Here is a 15,601-nt window from a genome sequence, read left to right as displayed (position 1 = left end):
AACTCAGCTGTAGACTCCAGACATGTCAGTCAAGGTGTAATTCTGTCATCCATTCATATGTGTCTTGTGACAGTCAAGATACCATAGTGGTTTTCAGCCCTCCAAAACAGGACTGACAGATATGACACAGTGAAAACAGGAGAGACCTTGTGACTTGGGTGCAAGAGGCCAGGTGGGTACCAACATGCAAATTATCTGTCTACAATGCAGTGATTCACTTAGGCTATTTTAAGTGCCCCAAGCCAGTAGACTCAACAGAATCAGTGGGTTTAGGGCAGGATCCATCTCTTCTGTCTCCCAGATCTTCACATTTGGGCAGATAGCACACCTCAAATTCCTTTGGCTGTACTGACTAGCTTTTCTCAGGCTGTTATGAATCCCAGGCAGCTAGCATAGATGCATAACTCTACTTGAGGCACCTAAAAGGGAGAACCTGCTCAATCTCTATATGCCTTTGCTTTCACCTGCAAAGTCTGGACAGTATTTCCTCTTTTGCCCACCATTAACTCCCTGCACAATTTATGTTCTAAATCCCTCCAGGTTTATTTTTGCCCCTTTCTGCAGGTAGCTGGCACAGCAAAATGGTGGCCTACAGCTACTATGTCTGGACATTCAGAATTTAATCACAGCTGGGGATGGGGGACACACACCAGCACCACTTCTTAAAATGTGGGAACTTGACTCTCATCAAAATACCACACCAGAAAATAATGACACTTCTTCTAAAAAAAATTAAACCTTTTTTATTTGTATATTTATTTTTATATATAAAAGAAATACAAAAAAAAGAACACAAACAAAATGCTGATTATGGCAATTCACTTTTGTCAGCCCCCTCTGCCTGGGCTGCTGCCTCAGATCCACCGGGAGTGAGCAAAGTCCTCCGGTTATAATGTCCTTTTATGATTCCAGAGTTATTGTTCTCATTAAGGATTTGCTTCTGCTTTTGCCTGTTAAGAGACTGTACAAGTCCTAATACAACAGCTGCTAACGAGTACTGTCCAGTCAGTTTTCTTGGTTGTAAGATTAAAGGATTTGGTTGAACTCTTCCTAGAAGAAAATATGTTTTGATTTTTCCTTCCTGTTCACTGATACCTTTGACATAAATCTCTCCTCGGTAGTCGAAGGCAAATCCTCGGTCCTTCAGGATCAGATACGTTTCTTCAGGCACTTGTATTCTGTCACTAACACCTGTGCTGTCCATTCGACTCGCTAAATTAACCGTTTTGCCCCAGATATCATATTGGGGTTTCTTAGCACCGATAACTCCCGCTACGACAGAGCCATGGCTAATCCCTATTGAAAAAAACAACAACATTGAGGTATCCAGTTAGACAAGAACGGCTGAAAACCATATTTACACTTAAAAAACAGGTGAACCCTGGTTCAGATACACTTATCTCTAAACTTAAGGAAGAGATTTGTATAAAAAGAAAATCAGGGAAAAAAATAAATCCAAAAGAGTTAGAACATGAAATGTTATTTTACAGACAACCGTCTCAGTGGAACCACAATACTTCTGTATCATCTGTATTCTGCTCACTACTGCCAAAGCTCCTGCAAATTGATTCTTATGTATTGGGAAAGATGTCTCTGGATGTATCTTTCTGGGTCTACAATTCTTGAAGGCGACCATGTTAGTGCTATACAGTCAAGATATTACATTTTTATGTTTCATCAAGTGAAAATATTAAAGTATTCTATGAAGTTATTAAAAGACTCTATCTTGTAAGATCATTGCATAAATTCAAGACAAGCAGTAATATCAAAGAGACGATTCTTTTTTTCAGGCAGTGATTTCAGAGTACATTTAGGCACATCTTTAGGAAAACAATCTTAGATTTTTTAGATTTTTTATGAATAGATAAAATTGGTGATAGAAATGGTTTCCAAATACTGTCACATTCAAACTATGGAATCTTTACAAGTGATCCACACTTATTGAGAGTGAATACATGTTTCCTAAGAAATCTTGGGAACTGGGAGTTTTCAAAACTGTTAGAAAGTGCAGATCAGATTTGCTCCTGCTATGTGGCATATATTCACACCATCTTTGTGTGTCCCTTCCCACTAGCCACCAAGGATAACCGATTCCCCACCACAGCACTTCAGAGCTTCTGCCGCTGGGACAGGTCAGGTCAGAACTGGAATTCAATTTTTATGCAAAACCAAAGTACTACACACAGGGTGTAGGATAAGATACTATTCCTCCTTTACTGAAGAAGAATCTAAGTCAAGGAGATTAACTGGAGATCGTGCAAGCCAGTGTCAAGCTCGGTGTTAGGTCTGGATCGCCCAGCTCACTTTTTGTGTTACATCTATGGGCTTTTGGTCAGACTTTCTAAAGCCTGTAACTTAATTTCACTACCCATTCACAATTAACTAAACTCAGAACCCCCAAAGTTCCTCAATCGGGGCCCATATTCTGTGAAAGGAGGATTTCATATTTCTCGCTTTGCCTGGGATTAAGTAAAATTAAAAACAGAGGGGACAGTATTTGGAGTCTTTTAAATTATACATGTCCTTGCCATGCTTCTGGGATACACTTACAGAGTCCGATCCTTGCAGACAACACCCCATTTTAACTCTCATGTTTGAGCTGTGCTTACCAATACGGAGTTCAAAGTTGTTAAATGAATGCTTGTTGATCTCCTGTATGCTTTCATTCAGAGCTATGGAGAAGTCAGCCAGAGCACACAAATGCCCCCATTTGTCTTCACATTGCTGAGGAGCAAGTTATAAAACAATATGTTAGAAAAGTTTTGCCTTTGCCCAGCTCCTACCAGTCACCACCAAGTACCTAGTATTTGGAATTTGTAAGTACAGTCTCAATAAGCTAGACCCAAGAGACATAGGTATTATTAATGGTAATGCTTCCCATTTATATTGCATCATTTCTATACCTGAACAGAGAGAAGCTTAGAGTGAAGTACCTAAGACAGTAATTTCCTATCTGACAGGCAGTCATGGGAGTTAATAAGGTATGTGAAATCTAAGAGATATGACAAAGAAAGCATAGAGAGGATTGAGATAGCTTAGGAGCAAGGGGAAAAACCTAGTGAGAACCAGGAATGACCCATGTAAGGAAGAAGTAGAGCGAAGTAAGTGAAAGACATAATTCTCCTTTGCTGAAAGTGTCAGGAACAGCATCAATTCCAGTGCTCTCCGGTATGGAATAGTGACAAGAACAACAGGGCAAGCCTAGGACTGGTTAAGTGGGGGACAAAAGACTATTCTGTAACTCATTAATGGCCTCTACTTAGAGCAGTCAAGTCACTCCCTTCTCTTTCCCCTGCATTCCTATTCCTACAAGACAGTCAATAAACAGATGTGGTCTGGGAGTGGGTTTTGGTCTCCCCAGAACATTAATAGTGCAGATGGTGAGGCAGGGACTCTCAAAGGAGGACAGAACACTCCACGTTTTCTCTGAGTGGGCAGTGGAGTAAGGAAAAGCTGTGGTTTTGGCCCAATAATGGTGAGATGTCACCATCTATTCTGCAGCCAGGTAACTTTCTCATTAAACAAATTTCCAGTCCATATGAACAAAGCACTGCAAGGGCCACTTTGGTTCATGCAGTCCAGCTCCTTGCAATTTTTGTCATTTTCAGTGTCTAATCCTGAACATAAGCATTTCCCTGGCATCACCCTGTTCTGTTCACACCGTGCTCGGTCCTTGTCATCAGCCTCATTCGGTTCACAGCGTACCAGTGTTCCTCAGCAGCCCTCACCTCTTAGATGCTGACAAGGTGATAGACATATATGTATGAAGAGAAGTATATTTAAAACATATATAAAAGTTTCATTAGACTGTTACATTTCAAGAAAATGGATAAGTTAAAGATTTTCTCTCCTTGAATTTTTACCCACATCAAGACTCAAAAGGAGTGTTTAGGAGCTGTGTAGCTGTAACCAGTTACCTCCCTGGTGTTCAGTCCTACTTCGCTCATCCCTGTACAGAAGCATTTTGAGCTGGAACAAGCAGAAAACTCATGCATGCCTAGTTTTGTGGATCTCTATCTGTCAGCATTGCTTGTTACTCTGTAGGTGGTAGATGCTCAGCTAGTTACACTCCACATGTTTTAGAGTGTATTCTAAACAAACAATGGAAATTTTCTAGTTTATAAAGCTCACAGTAATCTGGCTTCTGCTTTCTTGGCACTTGTAATCAATGTGGGCAGATCTGATTCCCACTCTATGGCTGATCTGGGGCAGTACAACCTTTTCTTGTGGTGCTCTTCCTTGGAAAGAGGCACTGGTTGCCAAGCAAGACAGATTTCAGCAACAGCCAACTTCTTGCTGCAAGTATTTTAGAGCCTCGCGTTATTTCTTTGGAGACCCTGTTTCCAGGCATATTCTTGAGTGTAATTATGAATGGATTTCTCTCATCTGACTTGTTTGAGGTTTATGGCTGTGACTGTGCATGTGTCCTCTGTGGTTGATTTCCCTTCAGCTTGGTTTGCACCTCTGGAAGGGCAAGTAGTGTGCAGGCTCATGGCTTCATGATATTCTTCATCTGAACTGATGGCTCTCCTTTCTTTTTGGTGTATACTTTTTCACACTGTCTGTAGATATACAGCTACATCATCACAAATACACATAAATGAGACCTTATACTTGATGTCAGTATGCTGTCAGTTAATAGGTCCTCTTGCTTCGTAGACTATTGGAGCCTGTCAGCTAGATTCCAGTCCAACTTACACTGGTAGCTTTAGAGTATGTCTGCAGATATAGATAGCCCTGCTCTAGATTCACATCAATGTGACTGAAATGAGGGGTTTTTTTTCTCTCCTATAAGCCTAAATTTGAGGAAAGAATCCATATGGTTTTTGTTCTGAGCACAAGATGGCATTTCAATTCATCAAGAAGTGCAACTGTTGCCTGCCAGAAGCCCCAAATGTCTATTTTAGCAAACACAGCTCTATGAACATCAGAAAGATAGCACTAATATTCTGTAGCATGAATGGTTGGACACACCAAAAGCTTTGCTTCTTTAAAAGCATTCTCTTACCTGTTTTTCAGGTGATAATCCTGACACGGCCATGTATGTGCTGCCAATCGTTTTAATTTTTTCAATATCTTGAAATCTCTCTTCACCTAGTAACTAATACAGATGTAAAAAAGCACCGTTACTTCTGTAATTATTAAAAATTGCTTCTACAGATTTCAAAATTAATCATTATATTCATGGTATCTCCCAGTTGGTCATGGCACACAGTTCCTTCTGGGTTCTGGGGCACATTGAGCTAGGACTTCGCAGTGTGTGTCCAAGCTAAATTCTGCTGTGCTCTGTAAATCTGGTTCATCACAAAATGGATATGATAAGATATGCATATTCCAGCCTAACTTAAATAAACACGAGTCCTGCACTTTCTGAGGTATAATCACTGAAAATTAGTGAAGATAAACTGTGTGTGTGAGTGTGTGTGAATATAAGACGACTTAATCACTTAAAGGTAATCCTAAAACTCTCTGGGGGAAGCTCAGTTTACAAATTAAGTGCTGCTATAGGTCCTCATTTCAGGTGATGAGACCAGCGATGAAGGGAATTCAGTTCAACTGTGAATAACCATTTTAACCATCTTACACAGTCAATGGAGGGAGATGCCTCCAAAGAACTTGGATGAGATATCAGGTCCTCCTGTATCCCATGTTTCACTTAACTTATTATTGGACCTAGCACTTGTATGTCCGTTGGGTCATTCAGTCTGCATTTTTGTTATGCATTTTCCCCTTTTACAAAAAAATACAGGGAGCCAAATGGAAGTGGCAAACACCTGTATCTGTTTGGGATACCGATACTTGGCATGTAGGCATAAAGAACTTGTCAGATTGACAATATGGAAGAGTAAGAATAAATTTAGTTTAGTGATTAAAGCATAGAGTGGAGTGAGAGTAACAGTTTGGTCTCTATTCTAAGTTCATATTCACAGTTAAACTTAGGACTTTCCATGAAATAGAAGCCAGAGCCTAACATTTCTCGAGAGATCTAAAGAGAGATGTGAACTGCATCAACAACAAGTTTCATATGGGACATGGGCACATGTCACCTCATCACAGGTTTTAGAAACACGTATTTCTGATGTTAACACCAAAATACCCCAGGAAATGTCATGATAAGCGGTATGGTATCTAATAAATTTAGGTATCTATACAGTTAGGCAGTCCTGGAAATAAAAAAAACAGTTCACAGAAACAAGTTTTTTTCAAACTTTCTGTTCTAAAGAATCAACCTGTGATTTAAATGAAAAAAATTCTCGCTGCGGTCAGGCAAAAAATTAAACAGAGCATATTGCCTTTCTTTTGTACACTGCCAGGCATTCTTTTTCCATCTTGTGGGTTGGAGTTGCCTGTCAATTAAAAACTAAACGGATTATTTCATTCAAAGGGAGAAACATACCAAAGGCATAACATAAAAAATCCCCTGCCATTGAACTAACCACAGTGTACGTCAGCCAGAGCACTGGGGTCTTGGAAGCTTTGCCGTCCGTGTGCAGATATCGCACCATCTGTCTCTAATGGGAGGCTGCACTGCATTGCACACAGGGAATACAAATCCATATGGTTAATGGCTCCCTTCCAAGTCAGGAAAGTCCAGAATCTTGACCTGCTTCTCATTTTTCTTCAAACTGCCAGAAAAGCCCATTATCTACGTTTTCCTTCTACAAGAGCTGCTTTTCCAACTGCTCTCTTAAAGAAAAAGATTGTTTCTTGTAGCTCTGCTTTTGTGAGCTGTCTGAGAGCACCAGGTGTGTGGGCAAGGGGAGAAAATGGTCTTGGTTAAAAACAGCCTATATTTTCATTTCCAGATGGTTGCTGGAAGCAACAGCAAACAGCACAGTAATTTAAAATGTATGATAAATATCTAAAATTAGTCTTTTTAGGAAAGAAAGGACCTATTGGCTATGAGGCAATTTAGAAGGAATAATCTCAAGTTATCTTTTTTTTCCTTATTCATCATTGTTTCCAAATTTCTATTTTTTCCTGCTTTATCCTGTCTGTTAGATAGCTTCTTCCCTTCTTCACATAATGGTTTGTTTACCAATTACTTTCTTCACAGTATGGCAGGATGATGGATTGCAATATTAGGGAGAGATATTCCAACTCAGTCTTAAATCAGCTGCTATTTTTTATGACATTTTAAACAGGCTTGCTAATTTACCAAGATAGTCCAGGGAACATTTTCAAACACTAGAATGTGGTTGGTATCTGAAAGGCAACTAATGGCTTGATGCCGCAATTCATGTACAGCCAAGGTTATATGGAGGTCAGACCCTGGGATATACACACCCGATGAAACATGTAGGAAGTATTAACAAAAGAGAATGTTCCAGGACATGGCACATAATTGCAAAGTAATCATCAAAGTCTGAAAGCAGGATCCTGCATTCTGCCGAAACCTCTATTTGTAGCAACATAATATATTCAAATCCGTTGTCATAAACAGCATGCAAATCACTGCAGGATAAAGAAAATGGGGGAGGGGGAGGGAAGAGCCTATGAACTACAAAGCTCTTATTAAAGCACAAATCCCAACTGTAACATCACTAAGATACATAAATGATAGATTAACAAGGCTAGAAAGTTATTACAAGAAAAAAAATCCTTCAAGACTCACAGTCTTCAGGAGAAATGTTCCAATATTATTTTTAATGCAGCATCTCTAAGAAAAGTTTAGCCCTATGTGTGTCTTAAGACTACAGTCATCACGCAAAAATGGGTAATTGCAAAAGTAGATTTTTTCAATGTTCATGTTTGTTATTTGATGCCTGAACTGCTCCTGTCAGCGCCTCTGTGCTCGGGTACAAAATAGGAAATTATATATAACTGTTCTTTATGTAACTATTCTATATTGATTTATATGTCAAATTAAAAAAAAATCATTTTGTTAGTTCTGAAATCAACACCTTCCATTCTATCTCAGTTGACTGGAAGTCTGAATAATTTGCAAATCAACAGATTTGTGAGCCATCAGGGAAAAAGAAATCCTGAATAAAAGATGTTGCTTATAGAAGTGTCAATTACAAACTCCCCCAAACTGACTTTTGCACCAGGTTTCCCCAGCTGCGTAAGAAAGACCCAGACAAAACCTGACTCCTCTGTGTGCTCCTACCCTGTGCAGTTCTATTCCACTGTTCACTGGGGTTTTTTTGGGTTTTTTTGACTGGCTTTGACTCTAACATAGACCTGTTGCCTGGAAAATCAAATAGCGGATCTGCGTTCTAAGTTTTCTACTTTGTAGTAACAAGGAAACTCCTCTAAAAAGAAGAGAGAAATAATCCAGATCTCCTTCTCATGCATCTATCACATTTTCCAAAACAGGTCAATTTGTATTCAGAAACGTCTTTCTAGCCCTGTGGACACAGCATCCCTACTACTATTATTTATGTAAGGAAAGGAAGGGACTCACTGTGTAGAACTTGATGTGAGATTAGGAACTCAAATCAGTTGCCTAAGCATAGGTGTCCAGTGTCATCTAGACCTCTGAATACCCTCCAATGGCCTTCTCCAGAAGAGCATGAGTTTTCTGACAGTGTGGTATGGGACCTGACAGTACCATGTGGGTGTCTCAATTCACCTAGGGTATCTCAAATGTCTTACACTCCTATGCTACAGCTTATGTATTTGGGTATCTCTACAGAGGTGTTCATGTGATGCTGAGGAGCACAGTTTTTCCATGGCTAAGAGGTCTGCTCTGCTCTCAAGCTGTACATCTATATTTCGTTTCTATGGCTGTATTAAGACCACAGGCAATCTTGTCGAGAAACTTCATGAAAAACAAGGAATGGTGACATCATATAGTGTCAGTCATGACACAGAAACATTACTGACCCCGAAGCTCATACCTGAAATGACTTCTGTTTCCTTTCCCATGATAGGGTTGCTCACTTCTGTTGTTCTGTCTGTGTATCACCTTTTAGATTGCTTAGACAGAAAAACTAATGGCATGACCATGCTGGAAGTAGGTTAGTGGTCAGCAGGGGATCACATAATTTCATTACCAACCATACCAAGAACATATCTATTATTCAACTAAACATGTCTGGAACATAATACAGTCCCTTATTAGGTCCTTCATTAAATACAGAGCAGGTGTTAGGGACCTGAATGTAATATTTTCTTAGGGTTTTTGATGAAAACCTTGCCTTCAGTACCTGCTGCTACAGCAGCAATGGATTTCTGTTTATGGAGATGATATGAACGTGCATGACAAAATATTTTAAATTAATTCATAGCAATAGGCTTTGCATTAAGTTTGAGCCATAATCATTTCAGTGAGATCTGGAAAGAAAAACAAAGCTATTAATCAAGAAGCATGTTGACAGCTGAGTGAGATCTCAGAGATAAGAAGCAGGTATTTATACCTATAGGGAAAACAGTGCAGGAGCTTAGCTCCTTACTGAAGTCTCCTCATAGCAGAGTAGTTTTGTTTTGTACCAGAATGCAGAGAAATGTGTCCCCTGTGAATTATTCAATTTTCCAGTAGTAAGTTTAGGGTCTGATCAATTATATGGATAAGCTCTCAATTTCATTGTCTCTCAGAGTTTGGTAATCTTAACCCTGGTCCTGTTTTTATGAGCTATCACTCTGCGTATGTTCCCCACACAGATTCCTAGGATGAGCAGGGTGAAGACTCAGATCTGGGTTTAAGACCCTTATCAGCATTCATATTTAGGTTCTAGCTTCTGGCAGGGAAAAAATGCAGGAAAGTCAGTTATCCCTTTGTGCCTTTGTTTTCCAGTTATTAAATTAAGACAAGTTCCACCAGAAGAGCAAACTGAAAATAAATTCTTCAAAACTTGTAAAAAGCCTTAGATACTTGCTGCTCAGGATGGAATAAAAATAGAAAAATTATATATTTTCCCTAATCTCTTTTCCTCATTTGTATACTTTCCACTTTTGTCTTTTCCTCCAGTACCTTCTTCTGAAGGCCTTGGAGATACTTGCTCTTCAAAGCAAAAAAAAGCCCCATAAACCAAACCACACCAAAAACTATAGGTTAGATCCTCAAAGAGAGATAGGTTTTTAAAGTAGAAAGGAGGTAGAAGTAAATACATTTAAAAAAAATGAAAAAAAGAAAAGAAATAAATGCTGATTCTCAAATCTTCATTCAGCTGTATTCTAAACCCAGGAGAGGTTTGAACTCAGCCAATGCTTTAGCTTTCTGGGAACAAAATTTTCTTTATACTTAATCTATGGGCAGAATCCTGGTCTGGATAAAAAGGTCAAGTATGCCTTGTCCTCTCTCAAAAACTCAACCAATTATCGCAGTCTGATAATACGTTTTGAGTTGAAAGCCAAAGTGGTAAAAAATGTTCTCTTTTTTCAAACTCCAACCTGAGTGGGGTTTTTCCTTTTTCTGATTTAGGCAATTACTCCATGGTTTCATAGCTCATGTGGGATGTGAGATCCAGCTCTGTCTCCTTTTGATGGAACAAATTCTGTTCTCTTGAGCTACATCTTAATTTTATGCTGACAAGACACTCGTCACTTCTCCAGCTGACACTCTACCACAATGCAGAAGTCAATTTTAAAAATCCTTGTTATAAACAGAGAGTAAACAGAACCTGAGTTTCTTGGGTAGGATTTTTTAAGTGTTTCTCTATGTTTTCTTGCTACTGATGTGCCCTGTTTCCTGCTGTCTGGTTCAGCACTGATCTTGCCTTGCTCATCAGAATTCCAAAAAGGGTGTCTTTTTCCCAATTTCTCTTTAAATAACTCATCCAAAACCAGTCACAGACCAATGACACCACCACCACCATCTCTTCCTTTCTCCTCCCCATTTCTATCCGGACCATTCCAGTCCGGATATCACAGATCCATTCTTGCTGTTACACAGATTTGGCTCAGATTCTACTTCTATCACTTGAGGAGCTCAGGAGGGCCACACACTCCTGACAACAGCTTGCAGTCTACAGCTTAAAATTCTCCATGCTAAGTAATTTTTCAGTTAGTTTTGCACCCTTCCCAGTTTTAAAGTTTTTTTCAAGGGTCTTTGTTGTTCTACCCTTTGTCCTCTTCCTTAATTTCTCTTGGGGTCATTGCAGGACTTGATGTTACCTGTACAAGCTTCCTTACTAATTAATTGGCCAAGTATGCAATACCAAGCATAGAACTAGCTCCTGATTTCCTCTTCACAATCCTGGTTTTCCTGGCTTACACTTGACAATAGTTACACATGGGATTTGACTTTTTCACTCCATCTCCGGGCAACCTTCGTATTTTTCTTCCTATTATATAATCTAAACTCCCCCTCTGTCAGGGTAAGGCCATTACCCCTTGTCCTGTCACTACATGCCCCTGTAAACAGTCCTTCTCCAGCATTCTTGTAGGTCCCCTTTAGTTATTGGAAGGCTGCTATCCCCTCATCAGCTCCTTTTCTGGAGTTAACTGCACAAGATATCTAAATAAATTATTTTTCCTCTTTGTGTCCTTTCCATTTATTTGTTTGTTTGTTTGTTTATGTTCCCTTCACCTCTAGATTTGTCAGGAAAGCAAGCAGCTTACTTCATTTGTGTCTGTATAACATACCTGACCAGACAAGTCTCCTCAGTGAATATGTCACCACTTTGCATTTTCTATCCAACATTTGCATCTGAACTGTGTGCATCACCATTAATTGAACTTTAACATTTCTTGAGTCCATTAAACCAATGTCTCCAGAACATCTTTATCTGTTTGGATTTAGACCAATACTTTCCAGAACTACTGAAAATCTCTTCATCCCTCTTTCTTCCAGAGAACTAAGGCATGTTCTACTTCTACATATACTGGAGCAGATTGTGATTTTATTTATGGAAGTTTATACTCGTCTATACATTGATTTCAGTCTCTATCTCACTAGGTCATTCAAAGTAAAGTTTGGAAAGATTAAGTGTACAAAAGTAAAATAGAAAATTTTAGTCGGAGTTAAAACATTAGACAGTTATTGGAAGCAGAATAGTTATTAAATTTGATAATGTAGCATGACTAATTAGGTATTTTGGAACTCATCATTCAAGCACTATCTGATTTTTATCCTGTAGCTGGTATTACCTCATCAAAGTCTGCAATGATTTCATTCAGCAAGCGCAGACATTCTACTCCTTGGTTATTCATCTCAGTCTGGGAGTAGAAGTCAGCAAATCCAGGAATAGAAGCAAACATCACACCAACAGCATCATAGGACTGAGAGTATAATTCCTAAAAGAACAATGAAGAAAAATTAATTGAAGGGGTAATATAGGGAAGAGAACATATTTGGCTGCAATTAAAATAGGCTTCTTATTTTTGCATGCATAATACCTCAATATCTGAGGTTAGCATTAATATATTGTTAGCCAAGTTCAACGGGAGGAGGCTGACAGCTCTCACATTTTTATCACAGATTGTATGCAGGGTTTGCCCTTTCGTTGAAAGCCTTCTCTTTCTGCTTCTGAGGTCAGGGGGCTACACCAGGAAAAATGAAATAGAATATTTCATTTTAATTTATATGGGGAACCACTTGAAGAAATGAAGGATTCATTTGCAAGCATGAATACCAGAGAGTCAAACACTGTTAGGCAAGTAAAAGGAACCTACTGTTTATCATTTATTATTTTTTAAGTAATCTCTTTCATAAATGTTTGCACATTTGATTAACAAGGATCAAATGGGACCATTTAAAATGTGTAATATGACCACTTTGTAAAGAGTTATCTCAGTTACAACATTTTTGGGTGGATAATTTATACATCACGCTACTGCAACTCTGTACAAGTTTGTTTATTCACAGGTTTTCAAGGTACCCTTATTCTGTAGTTCACTGTGGTTCTTAGGTGATTGTGGAGGTATTTGGTTCACTGGCCGTAGGAGATGCTTTTGCTATTAGGGTTTCAAAGGAGGGGGAAACAGAAGTGAGGGTGATAATGGAGTTACTGGGGACAGAAAGCAGCTTATAAGGGATCGGACACAGGAGGCTATTAGGATAAAGTATGTCCTGGGATAAGCTTCTACTTACGTTATTCATATCATTCACTCTGGTACTGAATGGCAGATTTATTTATGGATGGGTTCTTGTCAGTATATATGTGAAAATTTGGTCTTTTTTTCTCTGAACCAAAACAAATTTTAGGAAATAAACTAATTTTGATTTTAAAAATGCCAAGGACAGACACCTGCCCACCCTCCCAAAAACCAACCCCAACATCACTTATCTAAACTCTTTAAAAATGTAACCTACAGTAGAAGTGAGAGAATTCATCTCATTTCCAAAGACCCTGCAAAGCTTTGATTGAGAAAAAAAACATGATTGATTCTCTTCCTGTCCTTACGGTTTCACTGAAGAACATCTGCTGGGTCATGTAAACCGTACACTAAGGACACTGTTATTCCCTTTCATAGGTACAGGAAAAAGTAATACACAAGTTAGTTTATGGATGTTTATAGAAGACAAGACAATATGTGCTACAGGAAGCATATATACATTCAAGCATGCTCTTTCCTCAGATCCTGAAGAAAGCAAACAACTAGCTGAGCTTTCAGCTGCTCTGTTTTTCTATTTTTGGTAAGAAGCAACAAAACAGAAATAATACATCCGTGAGAAAATGCTTACTGTACACATTTGGGAATTCATTTTTTGAGAGCAGAGAAATTAACTTAATGGCCAGACAAGTGCAGGATTGATTGTACTGAAATCTGCGAGATGCTACAGCCAGCCAGTTCCTGCATAAATCATCCCCAAGTATAGTCACTCTGGAAATTGCCTTACAAAAAGCAGGGGTGGTAGAATTCAATTCAGTGGCAAATTATTGAAGCATCAGCAGTGATCCATGGGGCATCTGTTTGCTCCTGAAGATTATTATGCATGTGAGTGTATGTGAATGAATGTGTAAGAGAGGACACGTATTCCTGAAAATCCGTAACACAGATATGCCAGAACACACTCATGGTTGGTATTCGGGTCTGCTGTATTTGCAGTGAAAGATTTTAACCTGATTGCTTTCACACACACAGTTTCTCATGTGCAGAGCAGTGTTTTTATAGCAATTTAATGCCCACAGAGTGTAAAATTCCTCAAGATGCTGATTTCTAAAGTGCCTTTTCTTGTAGTTTCTCACTATGTCGTCCTTCCCTAGGTGATATGTGAAATCACATCTTCAGAACACAATGATTCTTCATTGTGCAGCCTAATTCATCTGGCTACATCTATTTCTAAAATGTACAATCAGAAAAGGGTAGCCTTGATGCTTCACAATGAATAGATATGTCAGTGCTGGCAACCTGAATCTTGTACGCTTTGTAATCTCTTCATTATAAAAGATAATTCCAACATTACATTGGAAAATTCCAGTTTCACTATACAATAGCCTGTATTCATAGATAATATTATAATATGCATTTGCCTTACTTCAGGTAAAGATTAAGTCACTTACTGCCTCTTTCAGAAAACAATTCTGGACTTTTCTTTATCCAGATACTCCATTATCAAAGTTTTCTTTGTGTACTACAAACACTCTTTAGGAACATAGCTACAAACTATGTGTCTGAAATGAGTGTATTTTTAACTGCAATTCAGAGGCAATATGGAACAGCAAAAATGTTCTCCTGGGTCTGAAGATGTAAGGTGTTCAGGTCTGTTGCTGCCTGTTGAGCAGATTTCTTCCCTAATAACTGGCAGGGCTGTAGTACTACTTTTGCAACCCTGGGTTATCTTAAGGTTGCACAGGCATTCTGTTAAATTTACGTATCTTCTTTAGAAATACTAGATTTTCATAGACTCACAGGTTTGAAGGGACCTGTGAAGGTCATATAATACAGTTCCCACTCAAAGCAGGGCCAATTAGGTCAAGCCTTTCATGGCCTTGTTCAGTTGAGCTCTAAAGTGGAAATTTCACAGCCTTTCTAAGCCCTTATGCAATGATGATTTTCCTGGGGATTTTTTTTTTCTCTTTTATCTAACTGAGATTTTTCTTCCTGCAACTTCTGTCATTACCTCATGTCCTTTCACTTGCACACAGGAGATGATTTTGTCTGTGTCTTCTCTACAAACACCGATTAGGTAGTTGAAGACAATGATGAGATCCTCTTTCAGCCTTTTCATTTTAAGGTTGTATGAATCCAGCTCTCTCAGCCTCTCCTCATAGGTCATGTGCCCCAAACCCCTAAATCATCTTCATGGATCTCTGCTAGACTGCTCTAGTAGGTCCATGTGTCTCATACTGTTGAGTCTTAACGTGGAAACACCACTGCAAATGTGGTTCTAGAATTCCAGAACCTTTAAAAACATGAATGTTTTTTTAATGTGGACCTGATACCAAGTATTTGCAGTATTTGAGCAATGAATCTTGAGAGCTAAATTCTAACAACTTTCTTAACAGATCTTCTTTTTTTTTTTTGCTAAGTAGACAAAAGTATCAAAAAATAAAGCCGATACATACTTCATTATCCCGATCCTTCTCCAAGAAGTGACGGGCAACATGGCTGGGTAAAATATTTCGCAGCATATTTTCATTATGCTCCCTTAACTCCTTCATTTCATTGATTTCTTCTTTTGCTTGAACGCGCCACAGAAAATCCAGCCTTGCTGTGTATTCAAGCTATAGTTCCAGAAAGATAAAAAAGGCAAAAATAAAACCTGACAAGA

At 38.8% G+C, this 15,601-nt stretch overlaps 1 protein-coding gene across 1 annotated transcript in view; it reads right to left on the bottom strand.

The window, feature by feature from the left end:
- Nucleotides 1-808: 808 nt before the first annotated feature.
- Nucleotides 809-15,601, bottom strand: part of ADCY8 (adenylate cyclase 8) — a gene marked incomplete at its 3' end in the record, with an annotated part of 128,668 nt that continues 113,875 nt past the window's right edge. Inside the window, exons 14-18 of the mRNA XM_084279756.1 lie at nucleotides 15,396-15,554; nucleotides 12,034-12,180; nucleotides 5,009-5,101; nucleotides 2,610-2,724; nucleotides 809-1,296 (exon numbers count right to left, since the gene is read on the bottom strand). Of these exons, the coding sequence (XP_084135882.1) occupies nucleotides 809-1,296; nucleotides 2,610-2,724; nucleotides 5,009-5,101; nucleotides 12,034-12,180; nucleotides 15,396-15,554 (1,002 nt within the window). The remainder of the gene's footprint in view (nucleotides 1,297-2,609; nucleotides 2,725-5,008; nucleotides 5,102-12,033; nucleotides 12,181-15,395; nucleotides 15,555-15,601) is intronic.

The sequence above is a fragment of the Gallinula chloropus genome, assembly GCF_964237585.1.
Source record: "Gallinula chloropus genome assembly, chromosome: 2".
Classification (NCBI taxonomy): domain Eukaryota; kingdom Metazoa; phylum Chordata; class Aves; order Gruiformes; family Rallidae; genus Gallinula; species Gallinula chloropus.
Note: the sequence above shows the minus strand (reverse complement) of the source record. Positions and strands in the feature narration are given on the sequence as shown.